The sequence below is a fragment of the Phocoena phocoena genome, chromosome 4 (assembly GCF_963924675.1).
Source record: "Phocoena phocoena chromosome 4, mPhoPho1.1, whole genome shotgun sequence".
Taxonomy (NCBI): domain Eukaryota; kingdom Metazoa; phylum Chordata; class Mammalia; order Artiodactyla; family Phocoenidae; genus Phocoena; species Phocoena phocoena.
The window spans coordinates 136,039,160-136,061,285 of record NC_089222.1 but is presented as its reverse complement, the minus strand read 5'-3'; the positions used below and the strand labels follow the sequence as shown (position 1 = coordinate 136,061,285).

Genomic DNA, 22,126 nt, shown 5'->3' with positions numbered 1-22,126 from the left:
ATCAAACCCATGTCCCGCTGGCATTGGGAGCATGGGGTCTTAACCACTGGACCACCAGGGAAGTCCCTCTTCTTTTGCTTTTTGAGTTTAGTTTCATTTATTCATATTATTTTTCTTTTTAAAAATGTATTTAATGCTATAAATTTACCTCTAAGAAACACTTTATGAACCCAGAGGTTTTCATATATAGCACTCTATGTCATTTAATATCTTATTGTTTCCACTGTGTTTACTTCTTCAATCAATGAGTTAAGTAGACATATATTGGTTTTTTGGTTCTCAGATATAAGAAGGTTTATTGACTATGTATTTATTATGGATGCATAACTTTTTAAAAAAATAACAAACAGGATTTATTTTTCTATCTAATCTCTAATCCATGTTCCAGCCAATGCATGGAGTGTAAATCAAGCCCCATGTAGACTCTTGGTAAAAACAATTGTAACTTTCTACAGGGCAAAAAAAAAAAAAAAAAAATCAGCATTTTTTTCTTTTTTTTTAGTTGGAAAAAAATTGTGTTTCGGAAGAACTCACTACATAAGGTGACAGAATTCCAAAATCAAATTACATGAAAATATACATCATAATTTCTTTGTACAATAGGTGAGAAAAATCTGCAGTATAGAGAATACAGGCAAAGAAATATGAAGGGCTGAGGAAAAGGTTATGTGGGTAAACAGCATTTTAAATAGCAAACCCAGAAGTTAAGTAGAAAACCTATAGCTGTGCATGATTAATTCATCCAATATTCACATTAGGTAACTGAGGGCAAAAATAAAACCAAATCAGAATTTTTTACTGTTTGGGGTACATTTCAATAATGTTAAATCTGAATTGAATTCAGAACCAACTCTTTTTAGTTCATGGGGATAATGACTGAATTCAAGAGCTCTCAACAACGAAAACATGTTATTGAAATATCCAATCCAAGAGATGGATGCAAATATAATACAAAAGGGACAAAGCACCTAGTGACAACCATTCCTCTGAAGTCATCTTTAAAAATCAAGTAGCTGCTTATTGAGTGTTTCAGTATTTGCACTAAATGATTTAAAAACTTCCTGGTAGACAGAGGAGATTAAAGCAAAGGGAAGTGTGTCAAAACAAAGAAGATACAAAGTTTAGTAAGTGTATCTTCATTAGATACATGAATACTGTATCTAATGAAGCTTCAATAGTTTAAAGGAAGTTAAATGGAAACTTTTAATCCTAATTGCTTTTTATCTGACATGCTTTAAGGAGTCTTTTAAAACTGATAAGAACAATGAATAGGGAAAGAAAACCTGCTAAAATCTTTTTAGAATTTACATGATTCTTATTTTACTACAAGAAAGCATTATTGGGTACAAGGTGTGTTTGTGGATGTACATGAACAGTATATTATATTTTCTGGATCATGTTGTGCTATGTACAGGTCTTTACAATTCTTCCTGAAGGTTAAAACAGTTCTTTAGAATTCAAAATGCATAATCATCTGTAAGTTGGCACTTGTTAGGCTCCTGTCAGCATTGATACTGACATGTTTTATTGCAGCCCAGTTCCAGCCAGTGTTTGCCAAATTGTTACAACAGAAGTCCAGCAATAGGTGGGTAGAGTGCAGGAAAAACAGTGCCATGTTTCTCAATCGGAGACCCTGAAATGAGTGAAGTTACAGCTGTTGAATAAATGTCACTCAAAAGCAGTCTCTTGCTTTTTCTTACACAGCGGGCAAACTTCCTTTTGAATTCTCCATTTCTGTCTTCCCTCCATTCTTTTGCAGCATCAACATTAGCAGGTGAGTCTCCATTAGGATCTGGAAGCATAGAAATGACACTAATCGTGATGGTTTCCACGGTGTGAATAGGCAGCCAGTGTTCCTCTGGCTTTTCATAGCCATATTTATCTTCCCCTGGCTCGTGAAGAATAGAAATGCATGCATCACCATTTTTATCAACATTTGGGTGCCAGATTTCTGTAACGAATTTCATTTTAGGAGGCCTAAGGGGATAATCTTTTGGGAAAGTGAGATGAGCCTGAAAAACATCGCCTTCATAAAATGTATCTGGAGGACCAATAATGACTTTCCATCGATAGAGATCGTTGTCATTTATTCAACCTGCTGAAAAGCCTTCCACTGGATTTTTGTTGAGTTCTGCCAGCTGTCTTTGCAGTAGCAGTGCAGACTGCAGCTCCGTCATTGTCATCCTCCCCGCCAAGGGCCGGGGCTGGCGCCGGGGCTTCCGAAGGACTGAGGACAGGCTCTGGGGCTGCTGGAGCTGGGTGTGCTGAGGAACCCAGGCCCACACGACGGGAGCGCCGAAGGCGACGGAGGCTGGGCTGGGGCAGCGCCTCGCTGCCCGTGGAGTCCGCTCGCTTCTGCTTTCTTCACAGCGCCTCACGCCTGGAAGGGGAGGGTGCCCATGCCGCCGCGGAGCGCACAGGGCAGCATTTTTTTCTTTTAAAGAATATTCTAGATGTTTTTGTGCAGATGAAAAAGTTCACATATTACATGGGTCTGTGCTCTCTTCGTTTATGTACTCAATTGTTCCCTCCCTGCTGTCAATTCTGCACAGAGGAGGCATGGATCATTGCTCTGCAGCTGCACTAACGCTCCTATCTCCACGTCGCTGCACTAACGCTCCTATCTCCATGTCACTCCATAGTTTGGTAGCCTGGAACCATGGTATGATTTCACTTTATAATGCCCCAAGAGCAACTGGAAAGTTCTGAATTAAAGTCTTCGGACCTTTTTTGACTGCCTACTCTTAAATCACAAGGAAGTGATTCTGCTGGTTCTGAGAAACATAAACGGTGCCGGGAGAGGAGTTTTCCTCTGAAGTGGCAGGAGGATGTTTTCTAGGAGTCGAGGGAACCAATTTCTCCTCTGCTTAGATTACTTTTGGTAGGTGTGGATCTCAGGCCCTGGGAATGGATGCTGTGCTCTCTTCTGACAGATGCTGCCATGGAAGAACCAAGAGCAGTAGAACCAGGAAGACCCGACATCGTAGTTCAAAGGCTGTCAGGCAGAAGTATTCTCACTTACTCTTACTTATGGGAGAGTCAGTCTTTTGTTCTATTCAGGTCTTCAACTGATTGGGTAAAGCCCACCCAACTTGGGGAAAGGCAATCTGTTTTATTCAGTCTAAAGATTTAAATGTTAATCTCATCGCAAAACACACTCACAGAAACACCCAGAATAGTGTTTGAACAATTATCTGTACACCATGTGGCCCAGTCAACTTGACACATAAAATTAACCATCACATCATAATATTATTATTAATACTACTAACATGTTAATTACACACACTGATTTTCTCATATTATCCTGTGTTAAACCAGTCTGGCATTCCTGGATAAACCTACCTCTATTGTGATATAGTGCTTATTTTAGAACTACTGGATTCAGTTTGCTAATACTGTATCTAGCATTTCTTTTTTGGAGTGGGGGGGGTTGTTTACCTTTTTATTATTGAATTGCAAGAATTTTTTTTACATCTTTATTGGAGTATAATTGCTTTACAATGGTGTGTTAGTTTCTGCTTTATAACAAAGTGAATCAGTTATACATATACATATGTTCCCATATCTTTTCCCTCTTGGGTCTCCCTTCCTCCCACCCTCCCTATCCCATCCCTCTAGGTGGTCACAAAGCACCAAGCCGATCTCCCTGTGCTATGTGGTTGCTTCCCACTAGCTATCTATTTTACGTTTGGTAGTGTATATATTTCCATGCCACTCTCTCACTTTGTCACAGCTTACCCTTCCCCCTCCCCATATTCTCAAGTCCATTCTCTAGTAGGTCTGTGTCTTTATTCCTGTCTTACCCCTAGGTTCTTCATGACATTTTTTTTTCTTAAATTCCATATATATGTGTTAGCATACGGTATTTGTCTTTCTCTTTCTGACTTACTTCACTCTTTATGACAGAGTCTAGGTCCATCCACCTCATTACAAATAGCTCAATTTCGTTTCTTTTTATGGCTGAGTAATATTCAATTCTATATATGTGCCACATCTTCTTTATCCATTCATCCGATGCTGGACACTTAGGTTGTTTCCATCTCCGGGCTGTTGTAAATAGAGCTGCAATGAACATTTTGGTACATGACTCTTTTTGAATTATGGTTTACTCAGGGTATATGACCAGTAGTGGGATTGCTGGGTCATATGGTAGTTCTATTTGTAGTTTTTTAAGGAACCTCCATACTGTTCTCCATAGTGGCTGTACCAGTTCACATTCCTACCAGCAGTGCAAGAGTGTTCCCTTTTCTCCACACCCTCTCCAGCATTTATTGTTTGTAGATTTTTTGATGATAGCCATTCTGACTGGTGTAAGATGATATCTCATTGTAGTTTTGATTTACATTTCTCTAATGATTAATGATATTGAGCATTCTTTCATGTGTTTGTTGGCAGTCTGTATATCTTCTTTGGAGAAATGTCTATTTAGATCTTCTGTCCATTTTTGGATTCGGTTGTTTGTTTTCTTGTTATTGAGCTGCATGAGCTGCTTGTAAATTTTGGAGATTAATCCTTTGTCAGTTGCTTCATTTGCAAATACTATCTCCCATTCTGAGGGTTGTCTTTTGGTCTTGTTTATGGTTTCCTTTGCTGTGCAAAAGCTTTGCAGTTTCATTAGGTCCCATTTGTTTATTTTTGTTTTTATTTCCATTACTCTAGGAGGTGGGTCAAAAAGGACCTTGCTGTGATTTATGTCATAGAGTGTTCTGCCTATGTTTTTCTCTAAGAGTTTTATAGTTTCTGGCCTTACATTTAGGTCTTTAATCCATTTTGAGTTTATTTTTGTGTATGGTGTTAGGGAGTGATCTAATCTCATACTTTTACATGTACCTGTCCAGTTTTCCCAGCACCACTTATTGAAGAGGCTGTCCTTTCTCCACTCTACATTCCTGCCTCTTTTATCAAAGATAAGGTGACCATATGTGCATGGGCTTATCTCTGGGCTTTCTATCCTGTTCCATTGATCTATATTTCTGTTTTTGTGTCAGTACTATACTGTCTTGATTACTGTAGCTTTGTAGTATAGTCTGAAGTCTGGGAGCCTGATTCCTCTAGCTCCGTTTTTCATTCTCAAGATTGCTTTGGCTATTCGGGGTCCTTTGTGCTTCCATACAAATTGTGAAATTTTTTGTTCTAGTTCTGTGAAAAATGCCAGTGGTAGTTTGATAGGGATTGCATTGAATCTGTAGATTGCTTTGGGTAGTAGAGTCACTTTCACAATGTTGACTCTTCCAATCCAAGAACATGGTATATTAAGATAATGGGAATAGGAACATGCATATCGATAATTACTTTAAATGTGAATGGATTAAATGCTCCCACCAAAAGACACAGACTGACTGGATGGATACAAAAACAAGACCCATATATATGCTGTCTACAAGAGACGCACTTCAGACCTAGAGACACATACAGACTGAAAATGAGGGGATGGAAAAAGATATTCCATGCAAATGGAAACCAAAAGAAAACTGGAGTAACAATTCTCATATCAGACAAAATAGACTTTAAAAGAAAGACTAGAATTAGAAGAGACAGAGAAGGAAACTACATAATGATCAATGGATCAATCCAGGAGGAAGATATAACAATTGTAAGGATTTATGCACCCAACATAGGAGCACCTCAATACATAAGGCAAATACTAACAGCCATAAAAGGGGATATGGACAGTAACACATTCATGGTAGGGGATTTTAACCCCACTTTCACCAATGGACACGTCATCCAAAATGAAAATAAATAAGGAAACACAAGCTTTAAATGATGATACATTAAACAAGAGGGACTTAATTGATATTTATAGGACATTCCATCCAAAAACAACAGAATACACATTTTTCTCAAGTGTTCCTGGAACATTCTCCAGGATAGATCATATCTTGGGTCACAAATCAAGCCTTGGTAAAGTTAAGAAAATTGAAATTGTATCAAGTATCTTTTCCAACCACAATGCTATGAGACTAGATATCAATTACAGGAAAAGACCTGTAAAATATACAAACACATGGAGGCTAAACAATACACTACTTAATAACGAAGTGATCACTGAAGAAATCAAAGAGGAAATTAAAAAATCCCTAGAAACAAATGACAATGGAGACACGATGACCCAAAACCTATGGGATGCAGCAAAAGCAGTTCTAAGAGGGAAGTTTATAGCAATACAATCCTACCTTAAGAAACAGGAAACATCTTGAATAAACAACCTAATCTTGCACCTAAAGCAATTAGAGAAAGAAGAACAAAAAAGCCCCAAAGTTAGCAGAAGGAAAGAAATCATAAAGATCAGATCAGAAATAAATGAAAAAGAAATAAAGGAAATGATAACAAAGATCAACAAAACTAAAAGCTGGTTCCTTGAGAAGATAAACAAAATTGATAAACCATTAGCCAGACTCATCAAGAAAAAAAGGGAGAAGACTCAAATCCATAGAATTAGAAATGCAAAAGGAGAAGTAAAAACTGTCACTGCAGAAATACAAAAGATCATGAGAGATTACTACAAGCAACTTTATGCCAATAAAATGGACAACTTGGAAGAAATGGACAAATTCTTAGAAAGCACAACCTGCCAAGACTGAATCAGCAAGAAATAGAAAATATGAACAGACCAATCACAAGCACTGAAATTGAAACTGTGATTAAAAATCTTCCAACAAACAAAAGCCCAGGACCAGATGGTTTCACAGGCAAATTCTATCAAACATTTAGAGAAGAGCTAACACCTATCCTTCTCAAACTCTTCCAAAATATAGCAGAGGGAGGAACACTCCCAAACTCATTCTACGAGACCACCATCACCCTGATACCAAAACCAGACAAAGATATCACAAGGAAAGAAAACTACACGCCAATATCACTGATGAGCATGGATGCAAAAATCCTCGACACAATACTAGCAAACAGAATCCAAGAGCACATTAAAAGGATCATACACCATTATCAAGTGGGGTTTATTCCAGGAATGCAAGGATTCTTCAATATACACAAATCAATCAATGTGATACAGCATATTAACAAATTGAAGGAGAAAAACCATATGGTCATCTCATTAGATGCAGAGAAAGCTTTCGATAAAATTCAACACCCATTTGTGATAAAAACCTTCCAGAAAGTAGGCATAGAGGGAACTTTCCTCAACATAATAAAGGCCATATATGACAAGCCAACATCATCCTCAATGGTGAAAAACTGAAAGCATTTCCACTAAGATCAGGAACAAGACAAGGTTGCCCACTCTCACCACTCTTATTCAACATAGTTGTGGAAGTTTTAGCCACAGCAATCAGAGAAGGAAAAGAAATAAAAGGAATATAAATCGGAAAAAAAGAAGTAAAGCTGTCACTGTTTGCAGATGACATGATACTATACATAGAGAATCCTAAAGATGCTACCAGAAAACTACTAGAGCTAATGAATGAATTTGGTAAAGTAGCAGGATACAAAATTAATGCACAGAAATCTCTGGCATTCCTATACATTAATGATGAAAAATCTGAAAGTGAAATCAAGAAAACACTCCCATTTACCATTGCAACAAAAAGAATAAAATATCTAGGAATAAACCTACCTAAGGAGACAAAAGACCTGTATGCAGAAAATTATAAGACACTGATGAAAGAAATTAAATATGATACAAATAGATGGAGAGATATACCATGTATCTAGCATTTCTGCATCTATTTTCAGAAGTGATATTTTCTTGTGATTTTCCTTTTTTGTCCTTTTTTATCCAGTTTGGTATGAGTGTTCTAGCTTCATAAAATGAGTCAAGGATTTTTGACTGTCCTTCATATTATATTTCTTCACATGTTTTAGAGTTTTGATTTTTAGGCTCAATTTGAGTGGGGTCTTGTTTTTATTCTTTTCGTTTTTCTGCTCACCTGCCTCCACCCCACCCAATGAGATTTTCCCTGATGATCATTTTGTGGTAGCTTTCACCTGGGCTCTGTGACCTCATCCTGGACCAGATTTTATAAAGGCAGTTTGGGGTTTCTGTCCCATAGTGATTGTGGGGACGTCCATGCCATCATGAGACCAGCATGTGACTAGGCTCAGTTTTTCGCTGGGGCTTTGGTCTCCAGCCCCACATTCCTAGACTCTCATTCTTCTAAAATATTGGTCTCCAGGCAATGGAAAGCCATGGGGCTCCCATCCCAGTTCTTGACTTAAGCAATGTACTTAGTTCTTGTCTGCCATCTTGGGTGTTTGTGTCTTGGGTTTATCCCATAGGAGCCAAACTCCCCGCTGATTTTAAACAAAGAGCCCCCTGGGTCAGAGGCTTTCAGGAGTTTTCTTCTGCCTCTGTTGAGCCAGATATCTCTTTTTAGCTTTCTATTTTTATACCTTATCTGTCATGGCTTTGTGTTCAGGCTAAAGGATGGATCAAAGCAAGAACTCATTGAGCTGCCTTGTTCAAAACACTCTTCCCTATCTTTCTTATTTTCAATTTACTGCCTTATCTCACAGGGATTTAAAGAAACTATTTTACTTTATGATGCCAATGCAATGAGTCAGATGGAGCAGGTATTCCTATCACCCCGAGTGACAAATGAGCAAAACAAGAAACAGAGAGTTCAATTGCTTTAGTTCAGGTTTAGAGAATAGCTGGTTACCTGCAGAGCCTGTTCCCCCAGAGCCCATCCCAATTTTACTTTTTACTCATTCTTGCTGCCAAGAGAAATAGAACACTGAATGATCACGGCATTCATTAAAGACAATTCCCTTGACCAATTTTTCAATGCTTTTGATACCTTGAGCATTTTGTAATTTCAAGAATAGTATCAGAGGAGAAAATGTCCGATCTGCTGTCACAGCACTGGATTTTAATTTAGGTAGTGTCATTCCCACTTATTCCTCCCATTTACCTTTCTAGTACAAATTTCCATGCTCCAAAATTCAATTCAATTCAGTTCAATTCAGCAAATGTTCACTGAGGCTCTGTCGTGCTCAGACACCATCAGGTGGTATGGTCTGGTCCATGACTGGTCCAGGAAGGGGCGTCCCCCAAATCACGCCTAGATGAGCAACTCGTTTTCCACTCAAGAAATATCTAGGAATCTCTTTCCACATGCCAAGCTCCTTGCTGGTCACAGTAGATGACTGAAAGGCAAGTCCCTTGGTAAAGCCTGTCCCTTGGTAGAGCTTACTGCTGGAGGACAGCCGACACGGTCATTGATTACTGACATGTGAGGCAGAAAATTAAGAGTGGTGAAGTGGACCATGCAAGGATGGATGAAGAGGGTGGGACTGGGCCAGAAGATCAGCCCTGAAACTCTTGTGAGATTCCTGGTAAAAGTCGGTACAGACTGGCCTTTGGTAGGGGCTTCAGAAATGAAAAGAAGTCCTGAGATCACTGTTGGGGGTGGAGGGCAGAGTCATAGGTGACACCCTGGTGCTGTTGGAACCTGCACAGCGGTCTCCAGCAGAGAGAGAAAATCACTTCTGCCAGAAAGTCTTTGTGTGTGTTGGTTGGGACATGGGGGAGGTTAGCAAGAGAAAGGATATTTTAGCTCTAATCTGCAAGATGGGTGAATTTGAACATACATTTGATTGGGTGCTCTACAACCTACCCATAGAGGAACTCAATAAATACTGAATTGAACTGACTAGTCATCCACGGAAAAGATTTATTTATTGGGAAAAATTGTAAAGAAAGGGATCCGAGTTTAAACTAGGGCACTACTTAGAATAAGGATTCAGTTTGAAAAATCAAGATTGTTATCAACCAACAAGGACCTACTGTCTAGCACAGGGGACTATACTCAGTATTTTGTAATAACCTATAAGGGAAAAGAATCTGAAAAAGAACATATAAATATAACTGAATCAGTGTGCTGTACACCTGAAACTAACATGATATTATAAATCAACTTTACTTCAATAAAAAATTTTTAAATAAAATAAACGACAATTTTAAAAAATAACAAACAATAGACTGTTATCAAAATCTTCTCACTGTTAACAAATTTTGCACTTAAAAACGAACTTTTTGGCCAACCCAGTATTTTGGAATTTGCTTTTCTAAAGATTTCCTTTGAATATTTTTCCTCTCATCCCCTTTTGAGTCATGCTGGACACCACCCCTGATTTCTTCACTTTTTCCTTCAATCCCCGTGGAGGACCTGCAGAAACCCACATGAATCCAGACTTCCAGGCTGAGGTCCTGGTTGAAATAACACAGAAACCATGACAATGGCTGTGGACAGTCCGTTTCTAAAAAAAAGTGACCTTCACACACATTCCCAGAAAGCCTGCCTGCACTAGTTTTAAATTCAGGCTTGCCAATGCATTTCCATTTCAGGCACTTTGGCCACAAGAGTGCTTCTGTGTTATCAGGAATTGGAGGTACACTGAAATAGTCTCAGACATGCAAAGAACTGAAGAGATGCTAATCTCACTCCTGTGTCTCCTTGTTCTTTGGCTGAGTAGAACAGCCAACATATTGTTACCTTTGTGATTTTCAAATCCACAGCATTTAAAAGGATTAGACATATGTCAGTGTAAACTGGACGGATTGAGGGTTTTTTTTTTTAAACATAAGGGCTGTGCTTGTAGTCAAATGTCAAACACTGTATGTGTAGATTTAGTGTTCTTTCTTAGCCATAAATAACATTCCAAGCTGTAATTAATATATCCATGTTCTTATCAGCACAGCATTATTCCAGGACATAAAGGGGTGGAGAGAGGCGGGGCGTGGGGGCAGAAATCAACACTGTTATTTCTTTTGGAAAAACTTTCTTAATTGGATTTGTGCTCTTTTCATAACAAGGTGAAGGCTGTGGTTATTTGTCAAATGCAAGGGCAGCTGGGATGCCTGAATCCATGGGTCTATAGCCAGCTGCATCGTCTTCTTTGAATGACTCGAGGGTGACAAAAATTAGTGCAAGTGCCCCCGAGACCTGGGCAGAGGCAGCTTAAATGACTATTTTAATGGATAATCTTGCCATCCGCCCACCAGGCAACACTCAGTGGCAACGTGCACTGTAGAGCCCCATAGAATTGATGCCACAGAGTTGAATTTGTTTTATGGGAAAGACAGTCCTTGCCCTAAATCAGCAGTTCCTAACACAGCAGCCAAGAATCATCTAGCACATCAGGGGTCCATAAGTCTGCGCAATTGTAGCTCAAACGTTGCACACGTGTGCATTTGGGGTAAGGGTTGGGGAGAGCCATAGCTTTTCTCAGATTCCCAAAGGAATCCTGAAGAATCCAGAACCATTGCTCTAAAAGGACAAACAGAACATACACATCTGAAACAGCCAAAAAGCACGTGCAACACGACATCTGAGCAAGGCCAAAACAAGTCAGTGAGGAAGTGAGTTCCCAGGTGTGCAAAGTGAAGGAACAGCCAGAGAAAGGGCATTGCAGGAACTTTTTCCTGCAAGGGAAGGGCCTAGAATTAAAGTGACAAACTCAGTAACTGCAGAACCAGGCAGGGCATTCCGTAAGCGGGGCCTGCTGAGTGTCCTTGTCAGGGAGAATGTGGAGTCTGCATTTTTCTGGAAAGGGGCTGGTGCCCTCAGCTCCTGCCACTTGTTCTGCCAAATATGGGCATAAGTTTCTAAATCCACTGGGTTTTGTGAGAGAAGCCAAAGTCTAGGTATTTAGTATAAGAGCTCTTAATTTTTTTAATCTAAAAACCAATTCAAAATTAGAGCTAACAGGGACTTCTCTGGCGGTCCAGTGGTTAAGACGCCGCACTTCCACTGCAGGGGGCACGGGTTTGATCTCTGGTCAGGGAACTAAGATCCCACATCCTGTGCGGTGCAGCTAGTCTAAGACTAGCATTCCCTAGTCTTAGACCTTTGCTGAAGATCTGGGATTTGAAAAAGTCCTGAGCTCCAGCTGCAGGACAGTCATCAACCTCTGGTTTGTTAAGCTGGAAGCAGAGGGCTGACCCCATGAATAAGGGCCTGGAGCAGGGGGAAAAGATGGGCAGTGACCAGGGGATGGAGGTGCCTCGTTGGCTGGTCCGGGAGCTCAGAGGGGCAGAGCACCGGGAAATGAGGTTGGGAGCTGGAATGGCCTGTAGGGCCCCAAGCAGGCTGGGAGTGGTTTCTTTTTGGAACAGGATCAGCCCTCAAGAGGGTTTTAGGAGAATGCCGTGTTTGGGAAGGATGCATCTTGTGTGCAGGACTCCCACCTAAAGAGGAGCCCTGGGAGCAAACTGAAGCTGGCCTCCTGTGACCAAGTGAATCAGGTGGGAGCTGTTGGCTAAGGAAGGGGGACAGAAAAGATGCGAGCATTGAATGGCCAGTAGAGAAGACACAAACATGTCCAGCCATCTGTGTGGCATGGGGATGGAGCTGCGGCGGCACTGGGGGGACCACAGCTGAGGCAGCAGGGCCGGGCTCTCTTCCATCATTCTGTACCTCCTCACCCGTCACTGGGGGCAGGATGGGGACTTCAATGACCTTCCTCCTCTTTGTCTGTCTCATGAGGAGGAAGTATTGCAATTTTCGCGCACTACGGCACCCAGGTTATGCTCTGTGGCTGCTCGAAAAAGTTGCTGGCTTTCCACGTGTTTCTCACTGACAGGTGAGGGCTGCCCCCGGGGATACCAGAAGCTGTGCAGTAAGGGTCAACAAGAAAGAAGGAAGGGGTCCTAAGGGAAAGGCATGTTCCCCAGGCTAACACAGGGGCATCTGGATGCCAATGGAACAGCAGCCAGAGAAAACGGCAAAGAGCTATCTGCACGATCCTGGGTTCCGTATGTGCGTCCTGGGTGGGTTACAATGAAGACAGTCCTCTCTGGTGACGGGGACGCTATTTCTCTGGCAGCGTGTGGAAAGGGTTAGAAACATGAGCAGGAACTCCAAGCTGCGAGTTGAGATTTGGGATCTTCCTAAGAAAGAACGAGAAGCGGCTGGAGCTCTGGCTTTGGATGTCACCTGCATTGAGGTGGGAGCTCATGGAAGATGACGATAAACCCACCAAGAGGAGCAGAGCCCACATTTGCCGCCCCCTCTCCCAAGGGACAGTTCCCAGTGAAGGGACCAAGAGGAATGGAGAAGGTGGAGGAGCCACAGAAAAAAGGGAAATGACCCAAGGACTTTGTCGCTCTGTTGTTATGTTTGTTTAAGACCAATCACACCTGTATGATGGGAAGAGGTGAGAATGAAAGAGTAAAAGGAGAAGGAAGAGAAAGAGAAAAGAAGCCATTTCAAGTTCGCCAAAGGCAACAAAATACACTCTCTTATCTGTAATTGTGTTTTATCATTACGAATAGGGAATGACAACAACGGTATCACTGCAATAAAATAATTCATCACATGTGGGATGGAGAGAACCAGGGAGAGAAATAAGAATATCACCACTCATTAGGACTCTGTGCTTGCTTCCACTGCAGGGGGCATGGGTTTGATCCCTGGTGGGGGAACTATGATCCCGCATGCCACAAATCACCACTCCCAGAATACTTTACTTTTGTGTGTGTGTGTGGGGGGGGGCTGCGTTGGGTCTTCGTTGCTGCACGTGGGCTTTCTCTAGTTGCGATGAGCAGGGGCTTCTCTTGTTGCAGAGCACGGGCTCTAGGTGCATGGGCTTCAGTAGTTGTGGCATGTGGGCTCAGTAGTTGTGGCCCACGGGCTCTGGAGCATGGGCTCTGGAGCACAGGCTCAGTAGTTGTGACGCACGGGCTTAGGTGCTCCGCGGCTTGTGGGATCTTCCCGGACCAGAGCTCGAACTGGTGTCCCCTGCATTGGCAGGCAGATTCTTAACCACTGCACCACCAGGGAAGGCCCTACTTTACCTTTTTTTTTTTTTTTTTTTTTTTTTTGCGGTACGGGGGCCTCTCACTGTTGTGGCCTCTCCCGTTGCGGAACACAGGCTCCGGACGTGCAGGCTCAGCGGCCATGGTTCACGAGCCCAGCCGCTCCGCGGCATGTGGGATCCTCCCGGACTGGGGCACGAACCCGTGTCCCCTGCATTGGCAGGCAAACTCTCAACCACTGCGCCACCAGGGAAGCCCCCTACTTTACCTTTTTGAAGACACTTCCAAACACACAGTCTGCAAAGTAACTGGGTGACAGGTGGGCAGACATCGACCACCCCATCCCCTGACAGGGGGGTCTCTGCAGTTGGTCTGGAGCACACTGTCCATGCATGTTTACCTGGCCCATGGGTTATTATTGAAAGGGTAGCACATAAATTCTACAGGACAAACATTTTTGCTTCAATGATCCATTTTTTCCTTCCTGGTGGAGTCCTTTTGTGGAAAGGTGAGCAAAAAGATACTAAATACATACAGCATGGCCTTGATGGGGTAGAATCCAGAGAATTTTCAGATAAAGTTTATGTATTTTTTCCTAAATGTTAAAGAATATAGTTATTACAAAAAAAGGAAAGGAAAACATAGAATGTATAAATAAGAAAATAAATACCATGTAAGCACATCGCTAGCACACAGTATTAACATCATGGTGTGTTTTCTTAGTCTTTTGAAATAATGCATAGCATCTTGTATGTACAATTTAGGGTTTTGTATTTTTCACTTAACATTACAAACTATTAGTAAACATTATCTTAATGACCACATAAAACATTCCAGTATGTAGAATAATATTCTATCATACGTAACATAATGTAACCACTTTTCTATTTTGAGACATTCAGATTCTAGTTATTTTAAGTAAAACTACAAAGAACTTTTCTATGCATAAAGCTTTTCTACAGTTCAGATCCCCTCCATAGAATATATGTCACACAGTATAAGTACACATCAAGGCTATGGACATTTTAGAACTTTCCAGAGTTGCTGTGTGGGTTTATTTAGACTAGCACCCGTAGTGCAGGGGAGTGCCAGCTCTGCCTGTGCTAGCTGGGCTGCGTCCTAAAGTGCCACATCCAATGGACCCCTTCCCACAGCCTTCAGTGGCCTCCTCCCCAAGAGAACCCCCAGGCGGAGGCTCAAGCAGAAGTGACTGGCCCAGGAAGACTAGGGGGGTCCGAGAAAATGTCTTCTATCTCTAGGTCAGGAATCTAATTTCTCTGTTGCTTGCCTGTAGACCGCAAGCCTGGACCTTATTGCCCAGTGCTTTCACAGGACTGTCGTTTGGGAATTGCCCGTCTCACGCTCGCCACCCCCCTACCAACCCCCACAAGCTGGTAGGCAGCAGCTGTGAAATTTCCCTGGAGGTTCCTGGGGCCGAGGCTCAGTTTGCTCCTGGCGGCCTGAAAGGCTGTTCCCACTGCCCCAGGAACTTCGGAGCTGGGGTGCCAACGCATGGGTGGCTCCAACCACTGACACCTGCACACGGGGACCCCTGTCTGTCTGGTCCACAGCTGCACCCCCAGCTCAGGACAGGACACCTGTCAGTAGGTGCTCAATAAATGCTTGCCGATAGATGCATGGTCACTGCTGGGGTTCAGGACGCAGCTAAAAGGAGTCTGCTGTGGTTTTGAGCTGATTTGAAGTTCTTGTTTGGAGATGTGTGAAGGGGTGTTTGGCGAGTGCTTGGCCGACAGTGGGGTTCTCCGGGACGGACTTCTTTTGGCCACTGAGGCTTCTCGCCTGCCAGTGCCGAGCTCCTCAGGAAGGTATATCTGGCTGGCTGGCTGGCAGTTCTTATACAGACTCTCTGCCGGCTCTGCGCTTACCCCGCGTGACAGAGCGCTTGCTGGAGACGCAGGGTGCGGAGCATCCGGGGGGCGCCCCGGGATGGCCTGGGGTGGCCCGGGGGCCGCCGGCTCTGCGGGGACGCGCGGGGACGGGGCGGGGCGCCCTCTGGCTCCGGAGGCCCCGCCCGCCCCGCCGCGCACTTGCCCGCGGAGCGCTCCGCCTGGGGCGCGGCTGTCGGTGCCCTGCGCTTGGCTGCCCTGGACCCCGCTGCGCTCCCGGCTCTCTCCGCGCCCCAGACCTGGTAAGTCAAGGGCTCCTGCCTCCCGGCTCCTCGACCGGCGCTCAATGCCCCAGGCCGGCGACCCTGAGCGGGCTCCAGGCACCCAGTCTCAGCCCCTGGGCCACAGCGGGCGCCCCCAGGCAGGAGGAGCCGCGACCCCCTTAGTGGGAGACAGAATAGGCGGCTCGGCCTCACGCCTCCTTCCCCTCTGCCTTCTACACTTCTAGAACGCATGCCTAGAAAATCATCTCAGCACCAAACAACGACAACATTTTCCCATTATTATTAAATTACAGTCGTTCCTGGAGAAAATTGGGAAAATACTTAAAAGCATCCAAAGAAAACTAAAACCGCCCATGATCCCAGCCCCCCGCTTGGTTTCAAAGACCTCCAGATGGGGCAGTATTTGCAAACGCACCCGGCCTCAAAGGGAATCTTTTGTGGGTTTTCTTTGGACCAGAAAAGTTTCTTGGGCCTTGGCATCTCCCCAGGGAAGAGGCATGGGACACGCAGAACGTTACTGGTATCTGATCTTGATTGTAGTAACTGGGGAAAATGTGGAACTTTCAGAAGTTGACCCAGTAGCCGTCACGTGTTATGTGCTGAGTATATCACGTTACTCCGCCCCGCCCCATCCCCGCCCCCTGCCCCCGACCCTCGATTTTTCAGACTGCTGTATGTGAACTGTTTGAGTCCACTTTTAGGTTAAGAAGGAGCTTCCAGCTCCATTGAGGAAGGGCCTTGTCAATAACCACAGTTGTCACTTACGGTCACCATGGTGGGGAACTTTGCTGTGATCACACCGTTGCTTTAATTCATGTGATGAGTGAATTGCTAGAAGGCGCTGTTGACTCTGATCTATGGGTTTCTAACCAGGGGGCAAAACCCCTCCGCTGGCTCTGCTCTGTTTCCTGCTGCTCATCAGAGATGAGCTGAGGATGGGTCTGAGGAAGGCATTCTCAGTTTCCAGAATATTCAGGTATGTCTTGCTTTTGACAGGTTATTCAAAAGTGGATTGTTTTGAAAATAAAGTACCCTGTGAAGACATCAGAGGGATTCACTCCTGTCATCTTAAGTCTCTGAAGGCAGAGCTGGTGAGACAGTTTCTGTGTGGTTCGGGCTTTCCCGTAGTTGAGTGGGACATTTACTCACTCATGCATCCATGCATGCATGCCTGTATCTGTGAATATTTACTGTGCTCCCGCCACATGCCAGACACTGTTCTGGTCTTCGGGATACGTGGGAACAACACAGGCAAAGATCCCTGCCCTCAAAAGCTTACATTTTGATAGGGAAAACAAACAATAGACAATGCACAGAATAAATAAGAAAAACTATACTAGGTGCAGGTGATCAAGTACTATGGATAAAAAGGAGGGCAAGATAAGAGTTACGGGAATTGGGGAGGATGAGTGAAAATTATGCTGTATTATTAACAATTATTGATGGCTTTGAACCTTTTTAGGAATAAGGTGGGTTGCAGACATATATAGTTATTAATATAGTTATACATAACTATATTAATAATATAAAATTTAATACACAAAATAAATAATGCTAATAAAATAAATATACATAAAAATAATTTAAATTTTATTATATCAAAACAGACTACATTGAAAGAGGTTTTCATTTGGTTACACCAAGCTCTTTCCAGAGTGTATTCTACTTTGTTGATTATTTGCTCTCACATTCACGTTGTAGTTGTATTGAATTTAATACTTTTCATTATTAAATTTAATTTAATTCAGCAAACCCATATGGACCCATTCTGGGGGCTGGAGTGAGGACAAGGCGAACGATACGGTCTCTGATCCTCCTGAGCTCCTGGAAATGCATAGACGAGCCCATAAATGATTACAACACAGCTTAGAATCTGAGCGGTACAGACTGGGTACTATGAGGGCTCAAAGGAGGGGACGGGACATCTGGAAGCGGCTTCACAGGTTGGCACAGGAGGGCGCTTTTGGAGGACCAGTAGAATTTTGGCAGGCAGACATGGTGGTCATGACTCTCTTTGCAGAGAGAGCAGCAAAAGCAAGAGATAGGAAGGTTGTGGGCTTGTTTCATGCCTCCCCAGTCATCCCATCATCCCCAGTTTTCAGATGAGGAAACTGGGGCTCCCCAAATTCATTTAATTTGCTGAGGGTGAGATTCTTCCTTCTATGTGACTTCAGCTCCCTTCCCAGAGTCTGGGAATCCTGCTGCCATCCATTCTCCATGCCAAAATGCTCATCCTTTTTCCCATGTTGAGTTTGACCGGGTCCCTCTCATCAGCTCCCTGGTTCACATTTCCACCCTTCACACCCCAGAGCTCCTCTCTGCCACCCACGGAGAGGTCTGGGACGCTCTTAGCCCTGTGACCAGACTCAAGAACCACACTGCACATCCAGCAGGGAGGTGGCAGAAAGCCCTTTACAGATCTTTGAGGACAGTCAAATGCGGTGCCTCTGTACAGGTTACACCCTGACTGTTTGAGACCTTGGCCACCTTAGTTATTCCTCTCCCGGGAGAGAGGAAGGTGAGAAGCCCAAGACAAAGCCCGCTGACTGCCTGGAAGAGTCTGGGCCCCTCTTTGCTGCTAGGAGGTAAATATATCTCCAGAGTTTGGACATTGTGTTTCGATAAAGATGAAGACAGTTGACAGGTATTTCCAAGGAAAATTGGCTCACAGAATTCCTGACTCAGTAAGATCATATTCCCCCAAATTAAGCTTATCCGTAATTGTTTCTACCCTAATTCTGCTTCCTGAAACAAAAAGTGCTGATTTCAAAACTGGATGCTCTTCCGAGGAAATGCTGACAAGAATGGCAGGAATGTCATCCCCATCCCACCTAGATAAGCAAGCTACGGTACCGTCTGGGAGCCGCGAGGAGTAGCTAGGACTGAGCCAGGGCTGGAACTCGGGAACCCTGACATTCCTCTTCCCCTGACTTGCCCCCAGAATCTGTCCCTCTCAGTAGAGAACTTGGAGTCAGCCACGAAAGCCTTGCCCTTTTAGTAAATGCGTAAGAAAGAATGAGAGGTGCGGTACTAGGAAATCTGTTCTAAAAGCCTGTTATGGGTGCTGATATGAGACGGATCTGGAACTCCTGGGAGAAAGGCAGAAGGGGCCATGTGTGCCGGGAACAGCGTGACATCACCTAATTCCCCCTCTCCCCTGGGTACAGTTGGAGCGTTCACAGGATCCCGGGGTGCTGGAGGCATGCTTGCTGTCCATTTGCAGCTCAGCTCGGCTGTCCACAGTCCCGAATCCTGAGTGATTCTCAGTAGACCAGCAGCTCTGGGACTCAGCTTTGACGGAAAAAAATTGCACTAACCTTCGTTGGGGGCAGTGTTTATGCCTACTGAAGAGTCTCAAACCCAGGCAGAAGCAGAAACTTCTAGACCCCCACCCCACTTCCTTCTTTCTGGGCCCAGTAAAGCCAGTTTGAGAATGTTTAGCCCAGGCTGAGCATCAAACTGGTTGTGTTTGGAGCTGGACCTCCCTGGTTCCTGCTGCTTCTTCCTCCTCCAGCCCCCTATTCCCTGTGCGAGCTACAAAAAGCTGTGGTTCTCGCCGGTGGGGCAGAGAGCTCTTCTGATGGCATATGTAGGTCAGAAGCCAGTTCCCAATTAGGTAGACTCAGTTTTACCTGATAAAAGTAGCCGGCTCCTTGGTCCCTTTGAGCTTAAATACAGATCTGCCTTCTCTCTGCAAGGTCCTGAGAACTCCTTTTTCTATGCTAATAAAATGTGTGTCCATGGCTAAGAGATTAAAGTTTAGTTGTATTTTTGATCGGAGACGTGACCTTGGGCAAGTCAGCTCACCTCTGTGGAAACCAGTTTTCTATGAAGTTAAGACCGTTGGATCAGCCGGTCTCCACATCCATTTGAGTCCAACAGTCCTAACTGTGGCCACTGGGCAGTGCTTTGGCATTATAATGGATGTGAACTTGGAGAATGGGACACGAACCCACAGCTGTTGTGCGGATTGGGTTCTGTGTCGTTTACACCATGCTGATTATTAGAGGACGTTGCCAAACTCATTTTGTGACTCAATACGCAAAAACACCACATGACCCAGCATGCAGGCCTTGGGGGCATAGAAGGCATTTAGTAAAAGCGATACAATAAATTAAGTGTAAAGTCAGCAAAAGATTTTTTGTTAAAAATGCAGAGTTGTTATTTGAAAGGCAGTTAAGTAACTTGGCTTTTCTGGTCCAGCATAAAGTTACGACTGGCTTACCATAATGTTGAGGTGCCATTGTGAGTTAGGACAGGGACAGCTGAGGTCATGGTGATGACTTGAGAATTTCTTTCCGCAATTCCTGTTCAGATTTTCTCAGGGACATGCAAGACCGAAAAAGAAAATCTGAAAAACAAACAGGATTGGAAAATTATGCTATGAAGTTATTATTTCTCTTCTTATATAATTCTTCCGGGTACTCTGTAGCACAAAAGACTGATTGGTTAATTTGCTAAGGACCCACATCATAGCTCAGTGGTTCTCAAGCTTGAGTGCAAAGTAGGATCACCTGAGAAGATTTGAAAAGTCCCAATGCCAGACAGGAACCCAGAGCAAGGTCTGTCTTCCTCCTCTTATAAGGCCACCGTCCTATCAGATTAGGACCTTACCTTTATGACCTCATCTAACTTAGTTACCTCTGAAAGACCCTACCTCCAGGTTCAACTGCATTAGGGGTTAGGGCTTGAACATATGACTTGCTGGAGAGAACAATTTGGCCCATGGCGTATAAATTAAAAGGCACACGTACGACACAATGTGTGTATTAAGGGAACTCGTTCTGGCGCTCACCTATGGAGGCAGGGAGTGGGGGTGGTGAATAGAAATAAAAGTGAATCAATTTATCACTTGATCAGTCAAGAGAGGGCATTATGTAGATCCCAGGTGGCACACACCATGACCGGGTACTCCCCCATCATACTCTGGTAGGGCACCCCTCTTACTGAGATTTTTAAAAACTGTGTGGTGTGTGTGTTGGGGTGGGGGTGGGGGTTGGGCCAATACATATTTTTTGATTTCAGGTTGCACTTTTCTTTTAGAAAGTTTGCCTGGGAAGTTCACTCTCCCACAGTGAAACCTTGACTCCCAGGATGATCCTGTCTAACGCCACAGCTGTGACACCCTTGCTGACCAAGCTGTGGCAGGGGACAGTTCAACCGGGCAACAACACATCCAACCTGGCCCGCAGGTCCCTGGGCCATGATGACGGCAAGCTGGCGGCACTGTACATCCTCATGGTGCTTGGCTTTTTCGGCTTCTTCACCCTGGGCATCATGCTAAGTTACATCCGCTCCAAGAAACTGGAGCACTCCCATGACCCGTACAACGTGTACATCGAGTCTGACACCTGGCAGGGGCAGGACAAGGCGTACTTCCAGGCCCGGATTCTGGAGAGCTGCAGGGCGTGTTATGTCATTGAAAACCAGCTGGCTGTAGAACGACCCACTGCATACCTTCCTGAGATGAAGCTGTCATCCTGACCCCGAGACTGGTCAGAATTGGACAAAGCCTCCCTGATGATCTGATTTTTCCAATTACATGTTCCTTATATTCTTTCCTGCATGAGTATAATTCGGTTTTTTTTTCTATCATAAGGGGTGAAAGGTGGATTAGTAACACTATATTTCTAAAATCACTTTCCTTCTATAATAGGCTGTGAGCCGCTCCCCAGTGTGTGTGCCTGCCTCGTTAATTTCAGCAAAATCCCTGAGATCACGGGCTCTGAGAATAACAGCTGTCTTTCCCTGACTTCCTTGCAGCTAGCAACGTCCTCTGTATGAAGTTATGGCCAGTTGAAGTGGGAATGATGAGGGCAATTTCCCAGTGAGCCTTGAAAAGGAAAGGATGTGTCCTCCACTCCCCTCTCCCCCTTCCCCGCGGCTGGGACATGGATCAGGTGGTGAGCCAGTTTTGACTCTGGAAATGGACAGTGTATTCACAGATGGTACAGCAATAAGAGTCTGCGCCCCTGGGCCATGGCATGGGGCAGGGTCTGGTCAATCACCAGCTCAGACTTTAGAGGAAAGGGAAACTAACTCCGATCTTCCTTGGGCCAGTGTGATTTTGTTTTTTGTTAAAGTAACAGAATCAAAATCCTAAGGAATACGCCTTCCTTATGGGACTGAGACCCAAGACATAATGTTTCCATATTCGTTGCAAGCACACTTCCCCACTTGCTACGGGACAAGACTTACTCCGCCCTTTTCACTCGTACCCTCACCATGGTGGCTCTATCCTCCCCTTCCTCTCCTGCCTCCTCTTCCCCCCCATG

At 44.1% G+C, this 22,126-nt stretch overlaps 1 protein-coding gene across 1 annotated transcript; it reads left to right on the top strand.

The window, feature by feature from the left end:
* Positions 1 to 15,803: 15,803 nt before the first annotated feature.
* On the top strand, positions 15,804 to 21,525 carry KCNE1 (potassium voltage-gated channel subfamily E regulatory subunit 1). Its single transcript, XM_065876478.1, has 3 exons — positions 15,804 to 15,869; positions 16,848 to 16,942; positions 20,895 to 21,525. Exon 3 carries the CDS (start codon positions 20,946 to 20,948, stop codon positions 21,333 to 21,335), a length of 390 nt encoding a protein of 129 aa, XP_065732550.1. The 5' UTR covers positions 15,804 to 15,869; positions 16,848 to 16,942; positions 20,895 to 20,945; the 3' UTR covers positions 21,336 to 21,525.
* The last annotated feature ends 601 nt before the right edge of the window (positions 21,526 to 22,126 follow it).